At 45.6% G+C, this 26,786-nt stretch overlaps 1 protein-coding gene and 1 long non-coding RNA gene across 16 annotated transcripts; one reads left to right on the plus strand and one right to left on the minus strand.

Annotated features, from left to right (window-relative positions):
• Nucleotides 1-298: 298 nt before the first annotated feature.
• LOC120704559 lies at nucleotides 299-4,233 on the plus strand. Of its 14 annotated transcripts, none has more exons than XR_005687602.1 (6): nucleotides 300-1,002; nucleotides 1,092-1,147; nucleotides 1,237-2,015; nucleotides 2,151-2,309; nucleotides 2,449-2,987; nucleotides 3,098-3,466. It is a non-coding gene; the product is annotated as an uncharacterized LOC120704559 (long non-coding RNA). The 14 variants fall into 14 exon arrangements; XR_005687598.1 differs by having other exon boundaries at nucleotides 302-1,002; nucleotides 1,237-1,289; nucleotides 1,921-2,015; nucleotides 2,151-2,987; XR_005687601.1 differs by having other exon boundaries at nucleotides 303-1,002; nucleotides 1,237-1,289; nucleotides 1,950-2,015; nucleotides 2,151-2,987.
• A 2,248-nt stretch (nucleotides 4,234-6,481) lies between these two features.
• LOC120704561 (callose synthase 3-like) lies at nucleotides 6,482-26,570 on the minus strand. 2 transcript variants are annotated; one of them, XM_039989001.1, is made up of 41 exons: nucleotides 26,023-26,570; nucleotides 25,812-25,912; nucleotides 25,553-25,677; nucleotides 25,381-25,474; nucleotides 25,170-25,280; nucleotides 24,926-25,057; nucleotides 23,241-23,333; nucleotides 23,033-23,124; nucleotides 22,714-22,840; nucleotides 22,360-22,497; nucleotides 22,212-22,288; nucleotides 22,030-22,123; nucleotides 21,519-21,641; nucleotides 21,285-21,399; nucleotides 15,143-15,477; nucleotides 15,004-15,056; nucleotides 14,858-14,918; nucleotides 14,225-14,306; nucleotides 14,103-14,152; nucleotides 13,935-14,021; nucleotides 13,708-13,833; nucleotides 13,415-13,603; nucleotides 13,171-13,331; nucleotides 12,561-12,684; nucleotides 12,376-12,476; nucleotides 12,116-12,245; nucleotides 11,867-12,018; nucleotides 11,381-11,490; nucleotides 11,132-11,257; nucleotides 10,956-11,024; nucleotides 10,701-10,875; nucleotides 10,152-10,296; nucleotides 9,683-9,802; nucleotides 9,483-9,601; nucleotides 9,256-9,339; nucleotides 8,911-9,023; nucleotides 8,592-8,821; nucleotides 7,698-8,507; nucleotides 7,561-7,611; nucleotides 7,178-7,363; nucleotides 6,482-7,092 (listed from the first exon to the last, which is right to left on the minus strand). In XM_039989001.1, the coding sequence occupies exons 1-41, from the start codon at nucleotides 26,246-26,248 to the stop codon at nucleotides 6,844-6,846; spliced, it is 5,886 nt and encodes a 1,961-aa protein (XP_039844935.1). In that variant the 5' UTR covers nucleotides 26,249-26,570; the 3' UTR covers nucleotides 6,482-6,843. The 2 variants fall into 2 exon arrangements, with proteins under 2 accessions (XP_039844935.1, XP_039844937.1); XM_039989003.1 differs by lacking the exon at nucleotides 23,241-23,333 and having other exon boundaries at nucleotides 6,844-7,092; nucleotides 26,023-26,534.
• Between the last annotated feature and the right edge of the window lie 216 nt (nucleotides 26,571-26,786).

Here is a 26,786-nt window from a genome sequence, read left to right on the forward strand (position 1 = left end):
GTGGGGGGCAATCAAAGATGGCGAGGTGTAACTTACACTGTACAGGCGATGTTGCTAGGATCAAGACTATGGCCATCATCGCCATCGTCATGCGCGTCGAGCCCCCGCACCTCTCCCTCGTCATACTCATTGGATCTGAATCTGAATAAGGCCCCGTTTAGTTCCCAAAAATTTTTTTACAGTACCCGCCACATTAAATCTTTCGACACATGCATGAAGCATTAAATGTAGTTGGAAAAAATAACTAATTACACAGTCTAACTGATTAGCACGAGATGAATCTTTTAAGCATAATTAATTCATGATTGGACATTATTTATCAAGTAACAACGAAACATGCTACAGTAACTTTTCACCCTACTTTTCGCAAACTAAACGCGGCCTAAGACGAGACAAACTCTGAAATTGCCCGCCCACGATTAAAAGGGTGTCGAGTACGTGGTATATATACACCTGCACCTGCTGTACATGGAAAGAAACATATCTTGGCCGTGCATGAAGTACTACCCCCCTCCCCGCATCGTCTCCTCCCGGAGGCGACTCGGGCGGCGACCCAAGCTCCGCCGCCGCGCCTCCCCTCCCGGCCTCCTCTCCGTCTCGCCGCCTCTGGGTCCCCGTCTCTGGGTCAATCGAGAGGGGGTTCCTCTCCGGGCCCCTTGACGCTGCGCTCATGTCCGCGCGCCGCCACCTCCGGTCGCATGGGAGGTAGTGTGCCCACGCTCCGCCGGATCCTCTCCCAGGGCGCATGTGGAGCAGGAGCTCGTGTCCAGCAGTCCAAATCCAGATCAAGTAGCTCGCGAGCTTTGCGTTCTTCCTCTTCCCTCCACCCTCGTCGTGGCCCGAGAGGTGAGGCGGGTGGGTCGTTGTCCGCCCGGCTGCGGCACGTCGTCCCTCGAGTCTGTGACGCCCTCCGCCGCATGCACAAGTCGCCGTCGTCCGGATTTTGCCTCCTACACAGTCGTCCCGTGTACGGGCCGCTGCCATCCGGTTTGGATCAGTAAGGTATGCAGACAACTGATTTGGAATTGACATCGTTTTGTGGCTGATCTGATTTGGATTGATGGCGTTCGCCTTGGATCCCTGTACGTTAGATTAATGGTGTTGTCCGTGTTCTCTCTGCAATGGCCATTATAGCTCGTGTATAAAGGTTAGCTTCAAATGTCAGGAAAAATTGTGTTTCTTTAGTTGTGCCCTTTTTTCATTATTAGTTATTACGCTTATGTACGACATTTGCAGCTCTTGACAGGTTTGAGAAAGCACATCACAAGCAAATTTGAGGAGCTAATATTGTAAGTTGCCTCCCTGGTTGTGTAAACTCTTTTGTATAAGCTTCCTGGATCATGCCGTCATCGGTTGTTTGCAGCCATATGTTCGAGACAAACAACTCAGTTTGTTTAACTTCTTGCATTTCCTTCATGAATAAATTTTTCCAAGGTAGTAGGAGCTTACTGCAAACACAATGTGTCTCCACCGTAGGCCTGAGTTAAATATATGGTCTTGATTCCTGATACAGTAGAGAAAGGCTCAACCATATATTTGTGAGATACAAAAGGCACCAGACCAACCACATATATATACAGTCTTAGGTTAGGTGCTCTGCAGTTTTAGTCTTTCAGTTGCCTCCACTCTGATATGATTGTTTTGTGGGAACAAAATGAGCCTATAATGGGTGCATAATTTTTTTTAAGAATCCAACCAAAGTGTGTTGAGGAGTACGTGAGCACCACACTGTCTTTCTGCCAGCTTATATTTTGATAATATACTGATGTATGTACTCTTTATCTTGAAATATTAAAGTTATGTTCAAGGAGAACACTAGGGCTAATTATAAAGCCTTCCTGCTCTGATCAACATCATTTTTTTTGCTCACAAAATGGGAGACGTTTGTGAAATGAAATCTCCTGCACCCTGTCCTGCTAGGTTCATTCTGCAGAGTAATGTTGTTTTAGGTTATCAAGTATGGGAGATGCTAGCTAGGAAGCCATTTGGTGATGTGTCAAATGTCCACAAACAAGGTATTGCTGAATCTCATCATCGTGTGTGCAAACTCCAGGTTCATGTGTGCAGTTAGTTCAGGAAGCATCCATGGCAGAAATTGTATTACACAAATCCAAACTAAATAACCAGTGATTTGTTGGTTTTCTTTGCAGAAGTTAAGGCAATACCAGGAGAAACACCTATCTCCTCAATATGTCCATTCATTGTTTCAATTAACTGATACTTGATCAAATTGGAGCAACTGGATTAGAGTAGGCATATAGGAGATTGATCAGCTAGCAAGGAATACCCTATCTGATCTACTATTCAAGGTACGTTGTCCTGCTTATGGTTTTGAATAATTTGTCTAATCCTTTTCTAATGTACAGTTATTTTTCTATGCTCTAATCCACTCTGGCCAACCATGCTCTGGCTGCATAACATTCCTACTGGTATAACCTCTATCTGTAGAAATAAAATTTGAAAAATGATTCTATTCTCTTGTGACAGCTAAAGTTGTGTGAATGTTGAAGCACTGTACTCTACTCCTGTCAGGAGAATGTTGAGTGGATGCAAATCAGGCCCAACTGCTTTTAACATTTGTGACTTTTTACTTTTCAAGGAGAACATCGAAGCACCCTTTTGAACTTTGTATGTATGTGATTGCAAGCTTTCTTTTGTTTGAAAAGCATATGGAACCAGAAAGAATATAAGAATAGATGTATCATCTGCTAGAGTGACACATATTTTTTTTTCATGAGTTGTATAAACTGTCCCTGAAATAATATCACGTTCATTCGCCACTGGACTCCGCAGATATGCTGCTTCTTCTACAAGAATATCACGTTCGGTGTGACCCTGTTCCTGTACAAGGTGTACACATTGTTTTCAGGCTAGCCCTTTCTACAACGACTGGGCAATGGTGAGCTACAATGTCCTCTTCACCTTGCTCCCTGTGATCTCCATGGGCGTCTTCAACCAAGATGTTTCTTCTCACTTCTGTCTCAAAGGTATCATACCAACCAGTACACCTGAGCTATGCCATCTGTTTTGGTGGATCACTACAAGTACAATACAATTGATCCTTGCTGATGACTTGCTGTAATGGCGATCGATGCAGTTCCCGATGCTGTACCACGAGAGCCCCCAGAACCTGCTGTTCCAGTGGCGGCGGATCATCGGGTGGATGGCTTACGGCGTTGCCAGTGCCGTGGTCATCTTCTTCCTCACCACAGCGTCGCTGCAGCACCACGCGTTCCGGCAGGGTGGGCAGGTGGTCGACCAGGTGACGGTGAGGCGACGAAGCTATGCTCGGCCAAGCTGCATGTTAATCAAGTGTGTTTTTGGATAATAATGCACTCATAATCATGTCAGAATGTTAATTTGCTTTGTGGAACTACCAATGTGTGTTAGTACAGCTATTACATGACTGAATCAGAAAACAATTCAATTTGAGAGAAGTTACAGAATAAATATACATTTGGAGGCACAGATCTCGCCCAAGCATTATTTCTCTTTTCCTCCTTTGTCTGTTGATGATAGAAAATATCATCATGATGGTTGTTTCTCATTTTACCCAAGAAATAGATGATTATTAATATTCATCTCATTAAATTACAAGGCTGAAAACATTTGATTCAAATTTTGCATAACCTCACCTAGATAAATGTTGATGATAGCACTGCTGAGGGTCATTCAGACTTTCAAATGTAACAATCATAGCTCTGTACTGATCTGCAACTGGAACTTACATAAATGTTTGCCATAGGTAACAATCAACAAGAGGTCTTCAGACGAGGAGGCAACATCGTAGTGGCTTCTTGCCTGTGATAAGCCAATTACCATTTTCATTTCAATACCAAAGTTCTTTGAGATGATGGTGTATTGCTGTATATCCCTAGCAGAATGGCATATGTGAGATCCAGGATGTCTGTTCTAGGAGATTTGCCCGAGGATATCATATGCCAGTGCTCAGTTATTTTTGTGAGCAACCATTTCCCAATATCGAGGTTATGTTTGGTATTGTCAGGAACACAATTAGGATGACTCGATGGTTACAGATAGGATAAGATGCAGTCTTGTGCAATTTGATTCCATGAGCTAGCAGATCATGGTTTGTTGGGCATTCTTTGTTCACTTGATTTCCAGAACATCTAATCTAGCTTTGATTTTTGACATGGTACCAATAATATTTTTCAATGTAAAACCATTGATGGAAGATATTATTTGTCTATGATATTTTTAGTAGTAGTTCAATGTAATCTAATCACTTTTAAATAATGTGACTTTAAACACGTGCATGTGGCACGTGCATCTCCACTAGTTAGCTACAGCAAGTGCTATTAGCTACAGCAAGTGCTACAGTACCATAGTTTTGGAGGTGCTTCGGTAATTAGACTTCATTTAGTACCTCTAATTAGTGGTCCAAGCTGCTAAAAGTTTTCATGAAATTTTTTTCACCCCCCTAACCAAATATGGCCCTTACCTTCTTTTGTCCAGACCGCCCACGATTAAAAGGTGCTCTACGTGGAAAGAAATGATCTGTTAATCATATCTTGCCTTATTTTGTTAATCATATCTTGCCTTCTTTTGTCGTCTTTTGTCGAGATTTATTCCCTCCCAAATCACAAGAATCCAGCCAAGCCAACCCGGGAACACAGGGGATATACGCGGTGTTTAAAACCTGGCGATCAGAGTACGGAGCTATCAGGGCGATATGGTGTGAGCGGCGAGCAGGTCGCGACGAGGGCTCCGCGCTCGTCGGCTGCTCGACAAGCCCAACTAGGTATGTAAGTCCCATTTTTTTTGGTTACTGGGTCGACCCAAAATTTAATAAAATAAATTAAAATGATATGCTATGTAGTTAATTTAGGAGAGAAATGAACTACAATGACAAATCCAAAAACACCTATGGATATCCATTTGTATCTCAAAGCCCAACTAACTCCATATTATTAAAATAAGAGATTTCCTTTTGTTCGCTTGTTTGACCCGGATGTCGCAGAGTGTAGCGCATAGCTGTAGCTGTAGGACTAGTCGTTTCCAGGGCTGTGTTTAGATCCGCAAAAAGGTGGTAAAAAGGGTCACATCGGATTCTGTAGCACATTGTAGCATTTTTTGTTTGTTTATGGTAAATATTGTCCTACCATAGGCTAACTAGGCTCAAAAGATTCGTCTCGCAACGTACATCAAAACTATGCAATTAGTTTTTTTATTTACCTACATTTAGTACTCCATGCATGAGGCAAAAGATTTGATGTGATAGGTGAATAGTGAAGTTTGGAGAGAAAGATTTTGCAACTAAACATAGCCGAGATGCTTCCATCCCCTTCTCCGTGCAGGTTAGGTTTGATGTCCACCAACAAAACATAATATACTCCTTAAGTGGCTCTGTTTGGTTCGCGCTGACACACCTAGCGCTACAAGAGAATTTTACATGTATAAAGTACTAAACAGAGTTTATTCACAAAACTTTTTCACATATGAGTATAACTTTACGAGACGAATTTAATGAGCCTAATTAATTCATGATTTGCTACAGTAATACTACAGTAACTATTTTCTAATTATGCGGACAAAGGTCTCGTTAGATTTATCTCGCGAAGTAGCGCGTCGTGGAGTTAGTTTTGTAAATTGTCTTTATTTAATATCTCTAATTAATGGTCAAAATTTACTATAATAATCTAGCGCTACTAAACCAAACAGAGCCTCCGTTTCCAACAAACTCTTAATATCAAGAAAAGATATGCTCCGGTTTTTCAGTACTTCTTTATTTCTTTAATAATTATTGGGTGGTTCCAACATTTCGTCCAACTCCCTTCAAATAAAAGAAAAAATTAGCTCTCCCAATACGTTAGTTGCATTGGGATGAGATTATTGGAGAACTGTAAAAACATCTCCCCCAATAACCTATGAAAGTAGTATAAGAATATCCCAATAATACTTATTAGGAGATATTTATTGGGAGATTGCTCTACCTTTCCTGAATGAGTATTATTATTTCCTTTTTACAAATGAAACAACCTTAGTGCTTGCGGTAGTAATTTCAAGCAAACAATTAAGTGTATGCATGTCCCACCCAAATCTTTATTCTCCTTGCTCTCGAAATCCACCAGTAGATTAAGCTGCAGGTCAAAACTTGTGCTGTTCAACCTTGTCATCTTGTCATGGTCGTTTCGTACTGTCCGACCTTCAGATTCTTGGCCGCCAACGAGCATTAAGCATGTCAAACTTGCAGGAAGGGAAAGAAAATAGGTGGACGCTCAATGCAAGTTAGGAGCCACCTCATCTCATGCATAGTCATAGGCTTTGCTCCGCTGTTTTTGTTACCTGGTCAGCAATCAATCCATGCCAACCCATGCCCATCCAAGCAACCAACAACCCGTATTAAAAAAAAAAAAGCAACCAACAACCAATTTCGCTTCGAGCCTCTCCTTCCTTCCCATACTCCTACCAGAGACAGTGCACCCTAAAGTTGAGAATATGGTGCATCGAGCACAATACATGAACCATAGACAATCAACATCTGCTTAGATACCATGCCAAAGTCAAACCCATCGTCACATCGAAATCTCAAATGCCCAATCCAGAACAGACTACAGGCACCTTGCTTAGCAGCATACAGCTATACATAATACTACTAGATGCAAGGGTAAAACTCTTCTGCTAATCCTACAGGTAGATACACTTAAATCTGAAAATGCTTGCTACTAGCCTATTGCACCATACTCCCCACTACACCCTATTCTCTAGATAGCTGCCATTCGATTTTTTTTTTTTGAACTGTAAGCTGCCATTCGATGGGCGGGTAAAAGGAAGGAATAGCTTCTACTGTCGGCATAAGGTTAACCTTGCATCTCTAGTTCTCTACTCCTTGTTCCGGGTCGCTCGGTCTTTCTTGTGCCCTCCAAGGATACGGGAGATCTGCAGACCTCTACTGAAGGCCTGGTTGAACAGCATCCTTGTCTGGAATTCGGACACGAATGGGAACCAAGCAAGGAAGGCAATGGGTGTGAACAGGAGGAGCCCCATCAGGATCTCGTAGCCCCGCGCAAGAGCCTTGATGGATCCCCAGAGCCCGATCTTTTGAATCACAGGCCTGATTGCTTGGGCAATCTGCAAAACAAGAATAAACAGATATATTAATTAGGCATGGAAATTAAAGGGACAGCGGAAAGAGAGAACATGTTCAGGCACTAACCAGGAGCAAACCCCATCCGGTTGGCATGAACGCAAGGATGCAGACAAAGATGTCCAGAACCGTCATGCCAGGGATTGCTATCAAGATTATCACAATGGACGTAAATGTTATAAATATGAGACCCTTTATCAACCGGAACACAAGCTGGAACTCTGCACTGAATCTTCTCCTGCCCACTGAAACAGTCTGGAAAAGAAAACACAATTACTGAGTGCTCCAGCTAGCCAGACCAGCTAAATCAGAGACAGTTTTTAAAGAAAGCATTTTATTTGATTCTAGCATTTCAAGAGCTAAGAAAGTTATACTATGCATTATCACAACGAATTCAATGAGTACTGATGAGTACCACAGTTAACAGAAGAAGCCTTAAAATGTAATATTACCTTCATAACGAGTAAGATGACAAAAATTACAACCCATGAGAAACAATAGACCTGCAAAAGTTCATTAGTTAGAAACCCCGGGGCAGCATAAACAGATGAAACCACCTTTCATTTGCCAAATAAGATAAGTAAATTACCAACACACTGTGGGTATCCTTGGTTATCTTCTTTGTTATATTCAAATGATACACAAGTCCATACTGGTAGATGAAGAAACGCAAAGCAAGCAGTATCTCTACAATAGTACCACGCTTCCCAGAGTGCCGAAGAGGCTCCTGCTCTTTGTCCCACCATGACTCCCAACTTTTCTCTGGCGCTACACCAATACCTCCACGATTGCTGATCCACTTGTGCCAATCAGTCCAGTCATCCACAATCTTCTGCCACTCAAATCCAGAAGGATTGAACAAGAATGGTGCAAAGAGCCAAGTGCCCACCATGAACCACATAGAGATGGTGATGAAGATGTATGTTATAGCCCCTCTATATGACTGCCCAAATATTTCATACACAACTAGCAAGATCATCAGCTCGATACCCTTGACAAAATGGCTTCGGGAATAAAGCCGATAGTTGTCAGCAAATTTGGCGTGGAACACCACAAATCCACGTCCAGTGGCTCTATATTCAGCTCCTCCATGGAGTAATGTCCTTCCATAGTAATGAGTTTTGGTCCCAAGTGAAAACGTGAAGAAAACAGATGCCAACTGGAGTTGCATTAGTACAAAGTCACTCAATGCTGTTCTGAATCCTCTCTCCAGACCGATTTCCATCATCATGGGTAGTGCCATCAAAAATCCAAGTTGCACAAAAGACTCTGATGCAAGAGCAACCTGGAGAGGCGCATTGTGCAGAAACCTCCTTCCAGTAGCCAGTGCTTCATCAAGTCCACTGAGGACAAGATATAACCGCCCATAGAGGAAAACATATACGGTCCACACTGTAATCTAAGTTCAAACAGAAATACCGGAAAGGTTAAGGGTTAACCAATGAATGGCTATGAAAGTGATAAGTTCAGGTCAGCAAAATACCATTGTACTGAAGTAGAAACCAATTGTTGTATAGTAACAGGATAGCATTCTGAAGAAATCAAAGCGGTGACCCAGCCGATAGATGTCACGGCTCATTGTCTGTTCGCCATTACCATTTGCTATCTTTGCCTCAAATAGAGATATTTGATTAAGACCCACATCCCTTCCCTTGCCAACTTGCATGTACTCATGATGAGTAACATTGCCTTCACGCAGTGTGGAATTGAATCCTGCGTCATAAAGGAACATAAGAGGCCACAGTATAACTAGAACAGTTCAAGATTTACTAAGTCAAGCAGCAATTGCAAAAGTTCAGTACCTGCAAATATGTCCTCGCTAAGATTGATAATTTTGGATGCTTTACTCACACCACCCCGTGTAAGGTGGAAAAGGCGATCGAAGATATCAGGATGGCCATAATGAAATCGAACCCTGGGCAAAGAGATGTTAAGGAAAAGAATGTCAATGCCAAGAACCGCAAAAAAAAAAAAAAAAAAAAAAACTCTTTTGGAATTTAAAGTCAAGTTTCAGTCAAGTACTAGTAACCTTGGGGAGAACAAATATACCAAGCAGATGGTTCAAACAACTCAGAGATTAACACAATTTGAATCGATAGACTGCACAACATCAAACAGCAAATGCACGATTGATCTCAGATGAATACCTCAGTGGATTGGCAAGTACACGTTGTCCAATAGTCACAAAACTAGTCTCCTGATTTGACATGAACCACGCAAGGGATGAAACACTGCACAAATTAAGCAAAAAATTAACTGCAGTAGGATAGACAGAAATATACAAAATATAGCTCAAAATAGTCCAAGAAGTTGGCATAGCCACATAGGTGCATAATTTAATCATAATTCATAAAAGTAGAACATGGAACATTACCTGCCAGTAAATATGTGTTCTCTAACACCAAGTATCGATGGGTATCTCACACCATCGTGTTTCTCCTCAAACTCTTGCAAAAGATTCCTCATCTTCAAAGCCTCCTCCATATAGTGTTCCTGCCATGACAAATCGACATAAGCAAATGAAAAAATGCGCAAAAATAATTTCCTAAAACCTTAAAGTGGACAGAGCTGTACCTGATTCATATCTATAGTTTGGAGACACTCGCCTCGAGTGAATATGATTGCGTGGTTCTGATTTTCTGGCTTTCCTTCACCAAGAATAGCATTACCTGGCAGTTTTATCTTGTAGATTACCTACAGAGGAAATATAGATGACAAGTAAGTGCAATGCATCTTGGACTACTATGGCTATGAGAAGCCTTTACTTCCAAAGAAGGAAAAGGTCACTTTCAATTGGATATTTCATCTAAAAGTATTGAAGTTTTCTAGATTGCACATAGAACAATTCCAACATCTGCACTCACAGTTACAACAAGCATTTCAAATAAATAATTATACATCACCAAAGTTCTTCAGGGCTACATGACTTTGGGACGAGGGGGGGTCCATATATCACCAGAATAGGCCGAGTATCAAGCAAGATAAATCCTCAGCAAATTTCACCCAAGGAATACCAAATTAACAAAACATTTTTTTTCATTACCTGATCAAGACTCTGACCAGGCTCATTAGGTTTTGTAACAGAAGCCTTCACTAATGCTGAGTAGTAAACCTTTTCAACCTTCTTGTTCCTATCTTGACTACGTGCTTCAACTTCATCAATATAGGCAACCCGCAGTGATGGATATCTGTCAAAATGCCCATTCTGTTACTTCAGTGCCATCATACAACACATGACGTACCTAGACAGCAAATAAACTAAGAGTTTGACACCATAAAGGAGTAATGTGTCCTACTGCCATAAATAACTACAATGTGCCCTGCGAAGTGTTGCCTGTATTTATTCCATTATAGCGATTATAAAACAAAATATTTTAATAAATAAACTCTCTATCAAACTAAAGATAGTGCCATGCTGTGACTATTCTAGATCAATAAACATTATGAATGCATGCAAAAGCAAAATTATTACGATACCACAAGGTTTCTTTTCATATATGAGCGTAGAATTTGAAAATGAAGCAAAGTAGCAAATAGAATAAATATCCACTTCTACTCTAGCATTTATCCAGAACTTTTCAATGAAACTCACGTTGTCATTAGCCTCAAAATGTCATGTGCACAAGGTTCGCCAGACCGTTTCTGGATTCCATATTGCTGGCATGAGACAACATATGTAAACTTCATGTCAGCTATGGCCTTGCATTGTGTCATTAATTGTGAGTCCTCAGACATCAGTTCAGTTGCTCTGTAACCTTCCATAAGATCTAATGGACAAGGAAGAGAAGTCAGCACATACAAAAAAGGTATTCAGAACAATAGCACAAGACTGAGCCATTAGACATACCATCATCTTGGGCCATATCAAGAAAAGCCTGAAGTTCCAAAGCTTTTCGGTAGTACATCATCCCCCTTACTGTGTAGACAACAGTAGCAACCACGAAAATAAATGAATACAATACATATTTAATTTTTTCAAGAGAAAACTATACGAATCCAGGTCGCACAAGAGAGATAACATACCAGTTCTTGTCAATGTCTGTCCCCTATATGATGCCCAAAGACGAAGCTCCTCTTCCAATCCTTCATCCTCACGGAGCTCCTCTTCACTCTTTCGGTCCACTCTTTCAAGGAAATTTTTCCATTCATCTTCAAAAAGGTTAACAAATGTAATGTTGCAGTGTCAGTTTCTCAAAGGACATCAGAGAACAAAACCAAAAGAATTCACGTCAACATCAATCCAAGGAAAATGCTACAGAAGGGAGAAATAACCTGGGTAGATCTTCTGTAGGTAGAAAAGGATGGAAACTCCATCCTCATTTGGTTCTTCTAGATTTTGTGAGGAGAACAAAACATCTTCCTTGTAATAAGGAGTCAAGACACTGCGGTATAGAAATCATTGCAGGAAATATAACATTTGCAAAAGTGACTGGACAACAGCTCGCATGTATTCAAAAAAAAAAGATGCAGAAACAAATATATGCAAGAGAGAATAAATAATCAGGGTTGCCCAGATGAAACAAATAATCAAGGATATTGCAGTTCAAACCAAAAATGGCCAAATATCAAAATCATTTCGGACAGTTATGAAAGAATCACGGTAGACAATACATGATATTGACTAGGAAAACTCCACAGACACCAGAAAGTAATGAAGTAATATAATGATCAATCTTTAACAAACAAGGTTGGAGAAGAACATAAGTTACTGAATCAGAGCATAGCAGATACACACACAAAAAATGAGCAATAACTTACGAGAAGGGTAACATATTCCGCACTTTAGGAGCATTTGGCATCTCCATAAAGAGAGAATTTGCAAAGAATGATATTCGCCTTCTAGCATCAAGGTTTGTAGGGACATCCATAGCAGACTCCTTCACAGTTAGCAGAAGGTGGAGCCTCTTTATCTGAAATGTATATAATATTTTTAATTATAGCATGAAGGACAAAATCATCATGCCAGAATCTCTGTTATTAAGAAAATTAAAGGGCTGAAAGTCAAACCTTTTCAGTCCATGCATCTGATTCCTCCATGGGGAATCTAATAGCTTTAGCAAACAACTGATCTTGCTGATCTAGTGTTGTCATTCCTACATGTTTTCTATTATTTCCGCCATGTATGGACTCCAACATTCTGGAAGAACGAGCGACCACAAAAGGTTGGGAGATCAGACGACCAGTTCCAAAAATTACCAGATACCATGACAAAAACTGTATTATTCTATTTGAAGAGTATCATGGATTACAGCAGAAACTAAACTCACCCGCCGAGCTGCTCTTCCTCCATTATATCCCTTGTGACCACCTCAAGCATATCTTGAAACAAAATGACAACTTGACCCAAGTCTTCTTCTTTGTTCTTTTGCTGTAATACAAAAAAATAGATGCAGTGTGAAGCTATCCTTTTGTTAGCACAATCTAGAACAATGACGGCAAGTCTTATTTATACCAGTAACTCGAGCAAGTCAATAAACTTCTTGCTCAGTGCAGGAAGGCTCCTCATATTCAGATCCTTTATCAGGGTTTCCTCTGCTATGTGCTTATCCACGACATCAAAAATCTCTTTTATGACACTGAAATAAGCACCATAAGGAGCTTCAGTTTAGCAGATAACAAAACATGTAGGTTCCCTAGATATGCCAGGCTAACCACCCCCAACCCTCCTCTTTTCCCTTCTGATATGGGACAAGATCACCCCTAGATTCAAATAAAGCTACTCATTTAGAGTCTCAGCACATCCAGATCAACAACATGGTGAGTGGAGCGCTGTAATACCATTGTTTGTGCTGAATTAAAATTAGTTAAGGGTTCAAGGAACCACCTATTGAATGGCTGACATTAGTGTCAAACATGCTCAGAAGCTGCGTGCATGACAGTTGAGGACAAATTAGAGACTCAGATTTCAAATTTTGCAATTCATCAGAGCTTCATTCTTTTTTAACTGGAGACGGTGATTCAAGCACAATTTGTATTAGATTAGGTTTGGTGCAATGTTGCATTCGGCCAAGATAAGATCTATCATGCGACCCAAATAACAATCCTGATAAGACAAAACATACATTTTCTCACGCTGTCCCAACACTAAAGTATTGATGATGTTTTTAAAGGAAGCATAGCATTCTCTGATAGCATAGGAAAAGTATGGATCTGATCCCATCCTCTTCGTCAGGTCACGGTCTTTTCCACCACTGTCTGCTGCCATATCCAACGCTATTGGAATCTACAGCACAGTAAATAAACAATTAACTCCTGAATCCACAAACATAGTAATTAGAGAAAATACAGAGTGATCAAAAGTGTTACTTTGCTAGCGAGTAGGAATGGAGGCCACTGGAATATATTCAATTCACGATCTTTACAATACGGAACAAGTAGTAAATCCATCTCCCTGTTATCTATGAGATCTTCTTCACGGAAACTTGTAATAATTAGGTTCCACATTTGAGCAAATCTTGCAGCTCTTTTCTCTTCCTCTTTTTCATCACCAGAAGCCTAAAAACCAAAGTATATCAGGAAAAATATTGTTCGTTTAGCAGAGATATGCTAATAAATAATAATCTACTGATAAAGCTAAGTTTCACACTAGAAATGAATACCTTGGGTTTCCTGGAAAAAGCGGCCCGGAAACCTTTGCTTTTGTTTGTATCAGAAGGGATCAAGCGCTCATTGAAGGCCACAGGCAAAGATTCAAAGCGAGATCTCAACATTCCTAGTGTCCTTATCTGATTTTGTTGACCAAAGAGTCTAAGATAAGTTCCTCATGTGATAAATAATGATCCATGGCATTGTGCAATGAAGCAAAATACATAAATATATTACTAACCTCACCAAGACGGCGATAAGCCCCGTAGATACCACCAATCAATGTAGAGAAAAGTGCATACCAAATTTGTGTGTCCATGAAATATACCTGGATAATTTAAATAACAAGGCTCAGCACATTAGTCAAATGAATTCCTTTTTGAATGGGACGAGAGAAGCCAAGACACACCAGAATTATTGGAGCCCAAAGTGCAATAACAACACCAATGTTGTTGTTTCCTGCAAATTAAACATAAGTAAGAATGCAAAAATAAATCCAAAATATACCATAGGAAATTTCAGAATAAATACCATGAGGAAAAAACTCGTGCCACTGGAACGTCCTAATCGGTTCCCTCATTATGTCTTTGGTCGGCTGTACTAGAGGCTTGATCTACAACAAGACAGCAAAGAAATGAATGAACAGCAGCAGTAGATGACTTATTGCCCGCACGGCTGCACCATATTGAATACACAAACAAATGGATAATAAGTCAACCATTTGGCAGCTTTTGGCATGTACAAACAAGGTGCTGTTGCTCAATGATGTGTTAAAATTTTATACATTCAAGACAAAGGAATGGCTCCTGTTGGAATGTTACTGTATGACTGAAGAAATATATATTGAGTTCCGTAAAAATTCAGGCAAAACCAAAAGCTTTCGTGAAAAAAGATCAGCAATCACCAACTCGCACTTCAACGCCAGAACCACAATTGCAGCAAACATGATATGACATTCTGATTTCCACATCAACAATTCCATAATGGTCAAATCCGCATTCCGCAATAAAATAAACTTCGAAAAAATCATCGTCCAAGCTGTCAGACATTTTAGTTTATTTTGTTCTTTAATAATGATGGCACGAACTTCATATTCAAGGATACCAAAATGAAACATCTACATATAAAGGTACAATAAACAAGATGGAAGAAATGAAACTTTACCTCGATATAGAAGCTTACTGTCAACTTCATTGCTAAAAGAAGAACCCAAAACATGGTATACCTATCAGGACAACAATGATCAGTAACTAGAAAAGATGCAACACTAAAAGAAGACAATGCGAAGATGAGCTAATTTGTTAACATACTTGAAGAGGGAGAATGCACCTTCATGCATTCCTCTGCCGACAAATAATCGCGGCTGCACATAAACATAGGATCTCATTAAAATGAAATTGACAACCTAAACAATCTAAATACAAGAAGAAACACAAGGACAAAAGCTACCTGAGACCACCACATCATGAACATTATGACCTTAACATTTGAACTTTCTAGGAACCTTCTCAGGAATGGGAAAAGAAATAGCATGGAGGCAAGCATGTTTGGGGCCAAATATATCACAACAGCCAAAATGTACAAAGATGGTTGATTCTGACCATCACCAAGCCACCTTTTTATTGTTCTTGCAAGACCAGTAGGATTCTCCCAGGTATATGCATAAGTTACAGGTAAAATCACAACCCAGGCAGCAGCTGATATTAACTTCAAGACATATCGCAGCTTCACGGCAAATGACATGCTTCTTCTTGCTTTCCAGCTAAATACAATGTCCAGGATAGCTGTTAAACGAATAGCAGGTTGATTTAAATTTATGATAAAACTCAACCTGAATGTAAGAAATATACATGCAAATGAAGATAAAGTGCTACTCTCCACAAAGCGATGCAGTTAAATATATGACCATTCAGTGTCATGTTACAAATTGCCAGTCAAGAAACAGAGGAAGAGAGAGCTAAGGCTGCCAGAATTTTGTAGCTGGCAAAAACAAATAGCAGGTAGCGAAAACACAGTGAAGTAGTGTTGGTGTATATTGAGCCCATGTATAGAGGCTCATCTAGAGGCCCATGTATAGGAACTATATATCCCACCCTTCTAGGGTTTGAAGGAATACATCCATTATCCTCTCCCACACTTGTCTACATGGCATCAGCTAGCCTTCTCTTCCTCCTCTAGCCAGAGCACCATGGCCGCCGGGGTTTCTCTCCTCCTTCCCTCCCTTCCCCTCCTCTGCTGCTCTGGGCGCCGCCACCTCTCCCTGACCTGGGCGCCGCCACCTCCCTCCCATCCCCTGTCCTGGGCGCCGCCACCTCCCTCCCTGCCCAGGGCGCCGCCGCCCGGCCAACCTACGCCGCCGTGGCGGGGGCGCGGGGGTCGCGGCCGGGCCTCCTCCAGCCGCCGCCCTTGCCGCCACTGCTCCTCTGCCCGCGGGCCGCGGGGGCTGTGGCAGGCGGGGGCGGGCCCGATCCCGCGCCCCCTCCGCCTCCGGGGCCCGAGCCGCCCCTGCAGGCACCGCCGCCGCTCCTGCAGGCGCTGCTGGCGCCCCTACAGCAGCCCAACCTGGACGCCGCCACCGGCCGCTCTGCAGGCCGCGCTGCCGCTGCTGCAGGATCCCGCCACCGCCGTTGCGGCCCACCGTGCCGCTGTCGACGCGGGCATTGCCCGCCACCGACGCCGCGCTCGATGCCGCATGGACCGGGCTCGGGATGTCGCCCGCGGCCGACGCCGCTCTCGCCGCGGCCCTCCTCGCCGCCAAGTCGGCGGCTTCGGCAGCCCAGGAGCGGGTTCGCGTGGCTGCCCTCGCCTGGGAGCACGAGCGCGCGCGCCGCGGCCTAAGCCTCTGCTCTCCGGGTGGCCGAGGCAGAGCACTTCCTCCGCGTCTCCTCCGGCCAGCCCATCGTCCCCGAGCCCGGCGCCTCTTCCTCCCACCAGGCCCCGCCCGCTGGATCTGGAGCCCAGTACGACCCGACCGACCCCATGGTCGTCCAGAACATCAGGGCCCTGGTCACCGTCCTCCTCGACCCCCTCCTACGGACGCTGGCGGGACCAGGTCCTGCTCGCCCTCCGCCGCTATGCCCTCGACGACCACGTCCTCCTCGACACGCCGATCGAGGCGCAGGACGTGGCGTGGCTGCGCCTCGACAGTGTCGCCATGACCTGGATCTTCGGGACCATCTCCCTAGATCTTCAGGACCTCGTCAGGACCCACGGAGGCACCGCGCGGCAGGCTTGGGTGGCGCTCGAGGGGCAGTTCCTCGGCAACGCCGAGTACCGCGCCCTCTATCTCGACGCCACCTTCCGCACTTTCGTGCAGGGGGACCTCTCCGTTGGTGAGTACTGCCGGCGGATGAAGGGCATGGCCGATGCTCTTCACGACCTCGGGGATCCGGTGTCCGATCGGGTCTTGGTGCTCAATGTCCTGCGCGGCCTAAGCAGCACCTATGAACACCTGAAGAGCTGGATCGCCCGCCAGAGGCCCTTCCCCTCCTTCCTGCAAGTCCGGGACGACCTCGCCCTCGATGAGATCACCAGGGGTCTCGTGCCCGGATCGCCCTCGTCCACCTCCACCGCGCTCGTCGCTGCTCCACCGGCTTCCCCCGCCGCCCCTGCCACCTCTCTCCTTGGTGCTGCTCCCGCCGGGCAGACCGGAGGTGGGGGGGGGGGCCGTGGACGGCGGCGGCGGCACTGGTGGCTCTGTTTCAGGGGGTACCGGTACCGGTGGGGGCCGTCGAGGCGCACCGACTCCGCCGGCTCCGGCTCCGACTCCCGCTTCTGCCCCTGGAGGTACGCCCTGGACATCCTTCAGCAACCCATGGTTAGGGCGCATCTCGATGTGGCCGTTCCAGGGTCCGGGAGGGGGACCTCGTCCTCAGCTCCAACCGGCGGCCATGTTCACCGGTGCTGCTCCCCTCTCTGCGCCGTACTGGACCCCGCCCGCTCAGCTCAGCCTGCCGCCAACCTGTCCTGGGGGTGGGACCAGGCCGCTCTGGCGCAGTCCTTTAGCACCATGGGACTGACGACGCCGATCAGCACCGAGTGGATCGCCGACCCCCACACCCCTCCATCCTTCTTCTATCATGGTTGGTGATGAGTCTTGCCTTCCTGTCACCGCCGTGGGTTCTGCTCCTCGTCTTCCTAATGTTCTTGTTGCTCCTCAAATGGTTCATAACCTTCTTTCCATTCGCCAGTTTACTGCTGACAACTCCTGTTCTATCGAATTTGACTCTTCTGGTCTTACTGTGAAGGATTCAGCTTCCCGGCGTCCGCTCCTCAGATGTAACAGCCCGGGGCCCCTTTACACTCTTCGGCTTCCTGCTTCCGCTGCTCCGTCTTCGACTTTTTCTTCGTCTACTGCTCTTGCCGTGACGCCTTCTTCCACCACCTGGCACCGCCGGCTTGGTCACCCCGGCCGCGATGTTTTGGCTCAGCTCAGTCGTAGTACCGATGTTTCATGTACTAGGGCTCCTGCTGAGCACCTCTGTCATGCGTGTCAGTTAGGTCGTCATGTTAGACTTCCGTTTTCTTCTTCTTCGCATGCTGCGCATGCTTTTGATCTTATTCACTGTGACCTGTGGACATCTCCTGTACTCAATATGTCTGGCTATAAATATTATCTGGTCATTGTTGATGATTTTTCTCATTACTCTTGGACTTTCCCTTTGCTCGCCAAGTCTGAGACCTTCCCACTCTCCTCCACTTCTTTGCCTGGGTGTCCACTCAGTTCGGCCTCACCGTTAAGGCCGTCCAGTGTGACAACGGGCGGGAGTTCGATAACTCCACCTCCCGTTCCTTCTTCCTCTCTCGGGGTGTTCAGCTGCGTATGTCTTGTCCGTATACCTCTCCTCAGAACGGCAAGGCTGAGCGGATGATTCGCATGACGAACGACGTCGTGCGCACCCTTCTGATCCAGTCCTCTCTACCCCCGCGCTTCTGGGCTGAGAGCCTCCACACTGCCACCTACCTGCTCAACCGCCTTCCGTCCACTGCTTCTCCTGCTACGACCACCTTCAGGTCAACGGGTGTGCGTGTTACCCTAACACCTCCGCCACCGCTTCTCACAAGCTGGCGCCCCGCTCGACTCGTTGTGTGTTCCTCGGTTACTCCCCTGACCACAAGGGGTACCGATGCTTTGACCACACCTCTCGCCGCGTCCTGATCTCCCGACTCGTCGGATTTCCCCTACTCCACCTCCTCCACTCCTCCCGACCCCGAGCTGGAGTCTCTGTTTCCGACTGACCCGGTGGTTCAGCCACCGTTACCTGTTTGTCCTTTCCCTGCAGGTTTTCCCGGCGCACCGCCACCGCTTCCGGTGATCCCTGCTGCGCTGAGCGCGGCCCCGGTATCCGCGGTCGCGCCTCGCGCGGCCCCCGGACCTCCGGTCGTGCCGCGCGCTAACCCGGTGTCTCCCGCTGCGCCACGCGCGGCCCCGGTGCCTTCCCCTGCACCTGCGCGGTACGCTCAGCCGGTGCAGGTGTACCGGCGTCGTTCGGCGCCGCCTCCTACTCCGGCGGCTCCCTCTCGAGCCAAGCCGGAGGTGTACCACCCGCCAGTCATCCATCGAGATCCTCGGCATATCCATCCCATGGTGACTCGGCAGATGGCGTCTCAGGCCGCGACTCTCTCCGCCACCGAGGGAGAGCCACGAGTCTCTCCGGTACCCTCCTCTGTCCGCGATGTCTTGGCGGATCCTCGCTGGCGTCGCGCTATGGAAGAGGAGTACGCGGCTCTTCTTGCCAACCAGACGTGGGACCTCGTGCCGCGTGCGTCTGGTTGCAATGTGGTGACTGGCAAGTGGATCTGAACACATAAGCGTCGGGCTGATGGCACACTGGAGCGCTACAAGGCTCGCTGGGTTCTCCGGGGGTTCACTCAGCGACCTGGTGTGGACTATGATGAGACCTTCAGTCCAGTCGTGAAGCCCGCTACGGTGCGCACGGTCCTCTCGCTTGCGCTCTCGCGCTCTTGGCCTGTGCACCAGCTGGACGTGAAGAATGCGTTTCTTCACGGCACTCTGTCAAAGACTGTCTACTGCTCTCAGCTAGCGGGATTTGTGGACTCGAGTCGTCTGGATATGGTCTGCCGGCTCAACAAGTCTCTCTATGGTCTGAAGCAGGCTCCTCGGGCTTGGTACTCTCGGTTCGCCACGTTCTTGCTGACATTGGGGTTCACCGAGGCCAAGTCTGACACGTCTCTCTTCATCTACCGCCGTGGGGACGAGACTGCATATCTGCTGCTCTATGTCGATGACATTGTGCTCACAGCCTCCAGTCAGTGGTTGCTTCAGAGTGTCATCTCCTCTCTGCAGCAGGAGTTTGCTATGAAAGATCTGGGTCAGCTCCACCACTTCTTGGGCGTCACTGTTGAGCTTTGCCCGTCTGGTCTCCTCCTTCACTAGCGGCAGTACGCACTCGATATTGTGGAGCGGGCTGGGATGACTGATTGCAAGCCCTGCTCCACTCCTGTCGACACTCAGGCGAAGCTGTCTGCTGATCTGGGTGATCCGGTGGCTGATCCTGCTGGCTACCGAAGTCTGGCTGGCGCTTTGCAGTACCTCACCTTCACCAGGCCGGACCTCACCTACGCTGTTCAGCAGGTCTGTCTCCATATGCATGATCCTCGGGAGTCACACCTTGCTGCGCTGAAGCGTCTCCTCCGCTACGTCCGTGGCACTGTGGACCTCGGCCTGGTGCTTCACCGCTCGTCCTCTGCTAAGCTGGCACTGCAAGCTGGCTGCCCGGACACTCGTCGCTCCACTTCTGGCTACGCCGTCTTCCTGGGCGGCAACCTGGTCTCCTGGTCGTCCAAGCGGCAGCCGGTTGTCTCCCGCTCCAGTGCTGAGGCGGAGTACCGGACTGTCACTAACGGCGTGGCGGAGCTCCACAGCCCGCTCGCCAAGAGCACGCTCGTCTACTGCGACAACGTCAGCACCGTGTATCTCTCCACCAACCCCGTCCAGCATCAGCGGACGAAGCATGTGGAGATCGACCTACACTTCGTGCGCTGCAGAGTCGTCATCGGCGATGTTCGGGTACTCCATGTCCCGACCACCTCCCAGTTTGCTGACATCTTCACCAAGAGATTGACCTCCTCGACCTTCTCGGAATTTCGCTCCAGCCTCAACATAGCCGGTGGCTAGTTGTGGCTGTGGGGGGTATTTGCCCTTTGTACTTTCTTCTTATCCAGTCTTGAACACCACTGCGTCGGTAGTTCAGACTACGGGGGGGTGTTAGCTTTCTTGTTGTCCAGTCTTGAACACCGCTGCGCCGGTAGTTCAGACTACGGGGGGTGTTGGTGTATACTAAGCCCATGTATAGAGGCCCATGTATAGGAACTATATATCCCACCCTTCTAGGGTTTGGAGGAATACATCCATTATTCTCTCCCACACTTGTCTACAAGTAGGATCAGGGTATCTCAATGAAAAGAATAGCCTGACCACGTTCATGTTGTTTTTATCACAAAGAGCACTAGAAACATGAAACCTTCTAATTAGATTGGCATATCAAAGTTCTGCAACAACTACTGAGCTCCCTGGTTGAAAAATATGGAAACAGGACGAGGGAGAAATGATGGATTAAGGACCAAATACCTTGACCCAACTTCAAAACTGCAGCAGTAATAAATATGCTCAAAACCTGCTTAAACACTCCTGCATCAAAGATATCGCTTGGTGTGCCACCATTCCAAGCAAGTATAATCATGGCCTATATTAAAACCAAATACCATCAGAAATATAGGGAACTGAAGGGATGGCAATGGTTAGCAAACTGAGAGATGCAGAGAACTGTAACAGAGTGAAAGTGCTTAAGAAAGAGCAACTAACCTGTAAGGATAGAATCAAGAAGATCCACATTCTGTCGAAACTACGAAATATGTGCCAAAATGAACGTATCTCCACAAAATTAACCTTTCCCATCCAATGAACGCTACCCACAGATGTGTTCTCCTGGATCATAACCAAAAAGGTGGGTATAAATAGGATTGGTAGTCCAAACTCCACTTCTTGCTTGTTTTATGTTGGGAGGAAACAATAGACATAACATTCACATATCTTTATTGCAAGCTAAGCAATATAACATACAAGGTACAAGGCATGCAGAGCCAGTAGATCACATCTAGATCTAGCTCATGTAATATCACATATCAAAAGGAACATATAGCTAAAATGAGTGTATCTACCAGAAAAAAGAACAAAAATAGCATGCAGCACCTGACCAGTAAATTGTATTGTCAATTAGTTACGATAATGAATATTGTACAAAAGATGAGATAATAAATAAGTTACAAACTGGCAAGATAGAAGTATGGAAACATTAAGATGATCAGGAACCTACTCCATTCAGACGATTAGGATATGCATCCTTGGGAGTCTTGAAAAAATCAGCATCAGCCCTCATAGGCCATCCTAGCCGGAAACAATCTACTGACCTGACAAGCAATATAGGAATGATTTGGCTTTCTTTACAATTTGAAGCACAAAACTGGAAAGTACCAATTCAGTTCAATCATCACTTACCAAAAGTACTCATTTAGATCATCATAGTTTCTCCAATGTGAGTGTTTTGATTTTATAGTCTTGCTCCTTTCTGCTTCCTGTTAAGAAAACTGATCAGATTTCAAAATGAATGTACGATAACATTTAACTAAATCTGCAAATGATATACCTTCTCTATGACTTTGTATATTGGAGTCACAACTTTCATCAAGAATGCTTCTTCTTCACCACCATATGCTGGCTTAACATTTTCACCAGTCATTGGGCTCACATTTCCAGCCAACATGCCGTAGAGTTCAAAAGCCATCTGTTAAGATGGCAAAGGAGCCTTTATCAGGACGGTCTCACCAGGATTAGAACTTGTAAACAAATCTTTATGCCAGCACATAACCATTTCCCATTGAGTACACAAAACATTAAATGCTTTAACATATGCAGCTAGGTTATTGCTGTTGTTATTTTCTAATATGAAGAATAATATATGAATATGAAAGTAAATCCAGAATAAAAGAACACATCTTACATGGTGGTAGATGTAACAAAGACATTCTGGCATGAATCTCAAATTAGCCGCCTCGCCCCAAATCAGCAGGTAGAGACCCATGTAAAGAAGCTTACGCTGCTGTACTTCCTGTTGGATAGTTGGCAACCTGGCAATCATTTAGCTAACTTTAGAGAAGCAAAAAGTGATGCAGTAACCCTTTCAGGCGGGAGCAACTTTACGGATGAAATGTTGTGACAGTCAACAAATTAAAAAATTAAAAAGAAAACGAATGCAACCATAGCTACAAGAAAATCAGTTCAAGTGATTGCTATACATTTCATAATTGCTGGGAGCCTACCATAAACTGCTTTTCCGGCCAAGGTACTTGCACCACTTCTTATAATTCTTAAATAGCTTCTTCATTACAGCATCCAGAGCTTGGTCATCTAACTGAAAATGGAACATCATCGTATCATTAGTATGAAAATGGGGGATAACCCAAAGAAAGGGTCGTCTCGTTACACCCAAAGCTTCAAACAGGGGGGGGAAGGGGGTTAAATGTTCACCTTCGGCTGTTGGTCAGCTTTTGGTATTTTCCTTATGTGCACATTTGCAAGTAACAGTATCAGATGTTCCCTTTGGTTGGACACATTATCTTTCTGGTAAGAGAGTCTTGCAGTTAGACGGAGCATATTTTCAAAGCAATGTACGCCACAGCAAAATGATTGTCAAAAACAAATTTGTCCCTATCGATGGGCTCTGATGGTATCCCCATTGAGGTGTGGAGATGCCTAGGAGATAGAGCAATAGTATGGTTAACTAAGCTTTTTAATCTCATTTTTCGGTCAAACAAGATGCCGGAAGAATAGAGAAGAAGTATATTAGTACCTATCTTCAAAAACAAGGGCGATGTTCAAAGTTGTACTAACTATCGTGGGATTAAGCTGATGAGCCATACGATGAAGCTTTGGGAGAGGGTTATCGAGCATCGCCTAAGAAGAGTGACAAGTGTGACCCAAAACCAATTTGGGTTCTGGAAGGTCAACCATGGAGGCGATTTTCTTAATACGACAATTGATGGAGAGATATAGGGAGCAGAAAAAAGACTTGCACATGGTCTTCATTGACCTTGAGAAGGCATATGATAAAGTACCGACAAATGTCATGTGGTGGGCCTTGGAGAAGCACAAAGTCCCAACTAAGTACATTACCCTCATTAAGGATATGTACAAAGATGCGACGACGTTTGTCCGGACATGTGATGGCAACACCACTGACTTTCCTATTAACATAGGCCTACACCAGGAGTCAGCATTGAGCCCTTATTTATTTGCTTTAGTGATAGATGAGGTCACGAGGGATATACAAGGTGAGATCCCTTGGTGTATGCTCTTTGCTAATGATGTGGTGCTAGTTGACGAGAGTAGGGCAGGGGTTAATAGGAAGTTAGAGCTGTGGAGACGCACGTTAGAGTCGAAAAAGTTCAAACTTAGTAGGACCAAGACCGAGCACATGATGTGCGATTTCAGCGCGACTAGGCATGAGGGGGGAGACGTTAGTATAGATGGGCAAGTGGTGGTCCAGAAGGATACTTTTCGGTATTTAGGATCGGTACTACAAAAGGATGGCGACATTGATGAAGATGTTAGGCATAGAATTTCAGCTGGCTGGTTGAAATGGCGGCAAGCTTCTGGCATCCTTTGTGACAAGAGGGTGCCACAAAAGCTAAAAGTCAAGTTCTATAGGACAGCAATTCGTCCGGCGATGTTATACGGTGCTGAATGTTGGCCTACAAAAAGGCGACATGTACAACAACTGAGTGTAGCAGAGATGCGGATGTTGCGGTGGTTTTGCGGGCACATAAGGAGGGATAGAGTCCGGAACGAAGTTATTCGGGATAGGGTCGGGGTGGCACCAATTGAGGAGAAATTTACCCAGCATCGGCTGAGATGGTTTGGACATGTCCAACGAAGGCCTCCTGAGGCGCCGGTGCGTAGTGGGATTCTTGAGCGGGTCGATACTGTAAAGAGGGGTAGAGGTAGACCTAAACTGACGTGGGATAAGTCGGTTAAGAGAGACATTAAGGATTGAAATATCTCTAAAGAGATAGCTTTGGATAGGAGCGCTTGGAGACTAGCTATCAATGTGCCTGAACCTTGAACTTATTTCTTTCGGGTTTCATCTCTAGCCTACCCCAACTTGCTTGGGAAAAAAGGCTATGTTGTTGTTGTTGCTGCTGCTGCTCAATTACCTGAAACCCAAACATTGCCTGGAGCCAGTCAAGAAGATCTTTGCCGGTGGTCTTCTCATCAGGCTTCTTCTCATGGTCCTTTGGCCATGGCAGGCCTCTAATATTTCGGAGAGCGTAGACAGCTGCTTGAATCTATATAATCATGAGGAACACAAAATTTATAAATAGCTTACTTGCTAAAGATTTAATTCAACTATATGAGAGTATTTTGCAATCCAATGAGGAAAAAGAGATGGATGAAAACCTCTGGGTAACGCATAATAGCTTGACCGGTACTCTCAGGGTCAAGAGGAAGAATATTGTAAGGAACATAGAGCTTTTTCTTCTCCTCAACTTTGTTGTGTGTATCCAAAATCTGTGTAGCACAAGTTAGAAGCAGAAAAGATGCATGGGAAAGCTGATGCATATGATGGGCAACTAAGGATCCAGTGTGACACTGGAAATGATTTGCGTACCGCTTGATCGACTTCAACAGACTGTGAGACGTTAACGGCTTTCAAGACCTCAAACAAGACAGCAGCCGTTTGGTATGCTTTAGTGAGCAGGGCACTGAAGGAGAAGGCAGAGTGTCAAGGAAGGAGCAGCAAGGAGTGAGCGGGTAGCATAGCAGTAAAGCGAATGCCTGACCGATCAGCCTTGTCAGCAGCGTTTTGAAGTGCTTGGATGTACTTCTTGTAGTATTCACGGTAGAAACGCTGCATCTCTCTGGCATCGCTCTGGTGCACCCTTCCCTTCAATGTGGGATCGTTCTCCTACAGAATTGGACATATATAATTATGTAAAAGTCGTGGAGCATCTGGTATTGTATCTAAGAGTAAAGATTACAGTTAAAGAGGAAGAGAGAATATATGTCCCTAAAATATACTAGTGTAGTGTAGTAGAGTACCCTCTCAAGCCTTTGGAGAAGTGCTGTCTTGAACTGTCGAACACCACGACCACTTGAAGTAGGGTCGAGGCGGTGAGCCTTCTCGAAGGCGTAGAAGCGGCCTGCGGGGGGTGAGAGCGATGGATCGGAGGAGAGCAGCGAGGAGCATATATACAATACAAGGATGATGATACTCCATATGGAAATGGAATGGTGTGATTGCTTAGCTTACAGAGGTATGCGACTCTCGGGTTGGTGGCCTCGACCTCGTTGGCGACACGGAGGATGGGCGCAATCTCTACGAGCGAGGAGGGGACGACCTCGCTGTCGAAGATGGACTCTCCGAGGTTGCCGACGGTCTGCGTGCGCAGGAGGCGCCTCCCGGAGGAGGGCGGGGCGGCCGGAGACGGCGAGGGCGAGGAGGGGGACATGTCGGCCCTCCGGCCCGGCGCCGCCATCCCGCCGCGCTCCGGTTGTTGAGATCAGCTGGGTGGCCTCAAGGGCGGGCGGGATCTCTGCAATGCAACGGCACAAGAGACCAGAATCGAAAGCAGCAAGCAGGGACCCTTGCCTCTTGCCTTGGGGGAGCATGAAACCAAACCCTAGATTTGGCGGCGCGGGCGCAGTGGTGCGATGCGAGTGGAGCACAGCGCAGCGCAGCGCACAGCTTGCGAGAGAGAGGAAAGAGGAATGGGCGAGGTAAGATTGGATTGAGGCTAGAGGAGAACTGAGTGAGTAAAGGTTTTGCTGGGGGTTTGGTTTGGTTTGGTTTTCAAACTTGGCTTGCTTTCGGTGCTAGCTAGTAGTAGTATATAGTATAGAAAGAGTCGGGCCTGGGATTCGAAGGGTTTTACAGCTGTGCCACTGAACTAGTTAGTACTCGTATGTACAGTCAGTAGTGGCAGCGTCGTGATTAGGTACACGCGGCGAGGCTATTGATCTTGATCCGCACGTCCTCTGAGCCCAGCCCAACGCAGCGCAGGCTTGTCGTTTGCG

This window comes from Panicum virgatum, chromosome 4K, assembly GCF_016808335.1.
Source record: "Panicum virgatum strain AP13 chromosome 4K, P.virgatum_v5, whole genome shotgun sequence".
Classification (NCBI taxonomy): Eukaryota; Viridiplantae; Streptophyta; class Magnoliopsida; order Poales; family Poaceae; genus Panicum; species Panicum virgatum.

What these genes read in the sequence shown, in the direction of transcription:
- LOC120704561 (XM_039989001.1), bottom strand. Translation starts at nt 26,248, where the DNA reads ATGGCGGCGCCGGGCCGGAGGGCCGACATGTCCCCCTCCTCGCCCTCG. An exon ending in TTTGTTACATCTACCACCAT is followed by an intron (nt 22,498 to 22,713) that starts GTAAGATGTGTT and finishes CCATCTTAACAG; the next exon opens with ATGGCTTTTGAACTCTACGG. An exon ending in TCATGATGTGGTGGTCTCAG is followed by an intron (nt 15,057 to 15,142) that starts GTAGCTTTTGTC and finishes GTTTATGTGCAG; the next exon opens with CCGCGATTATTTGTCGGCAG.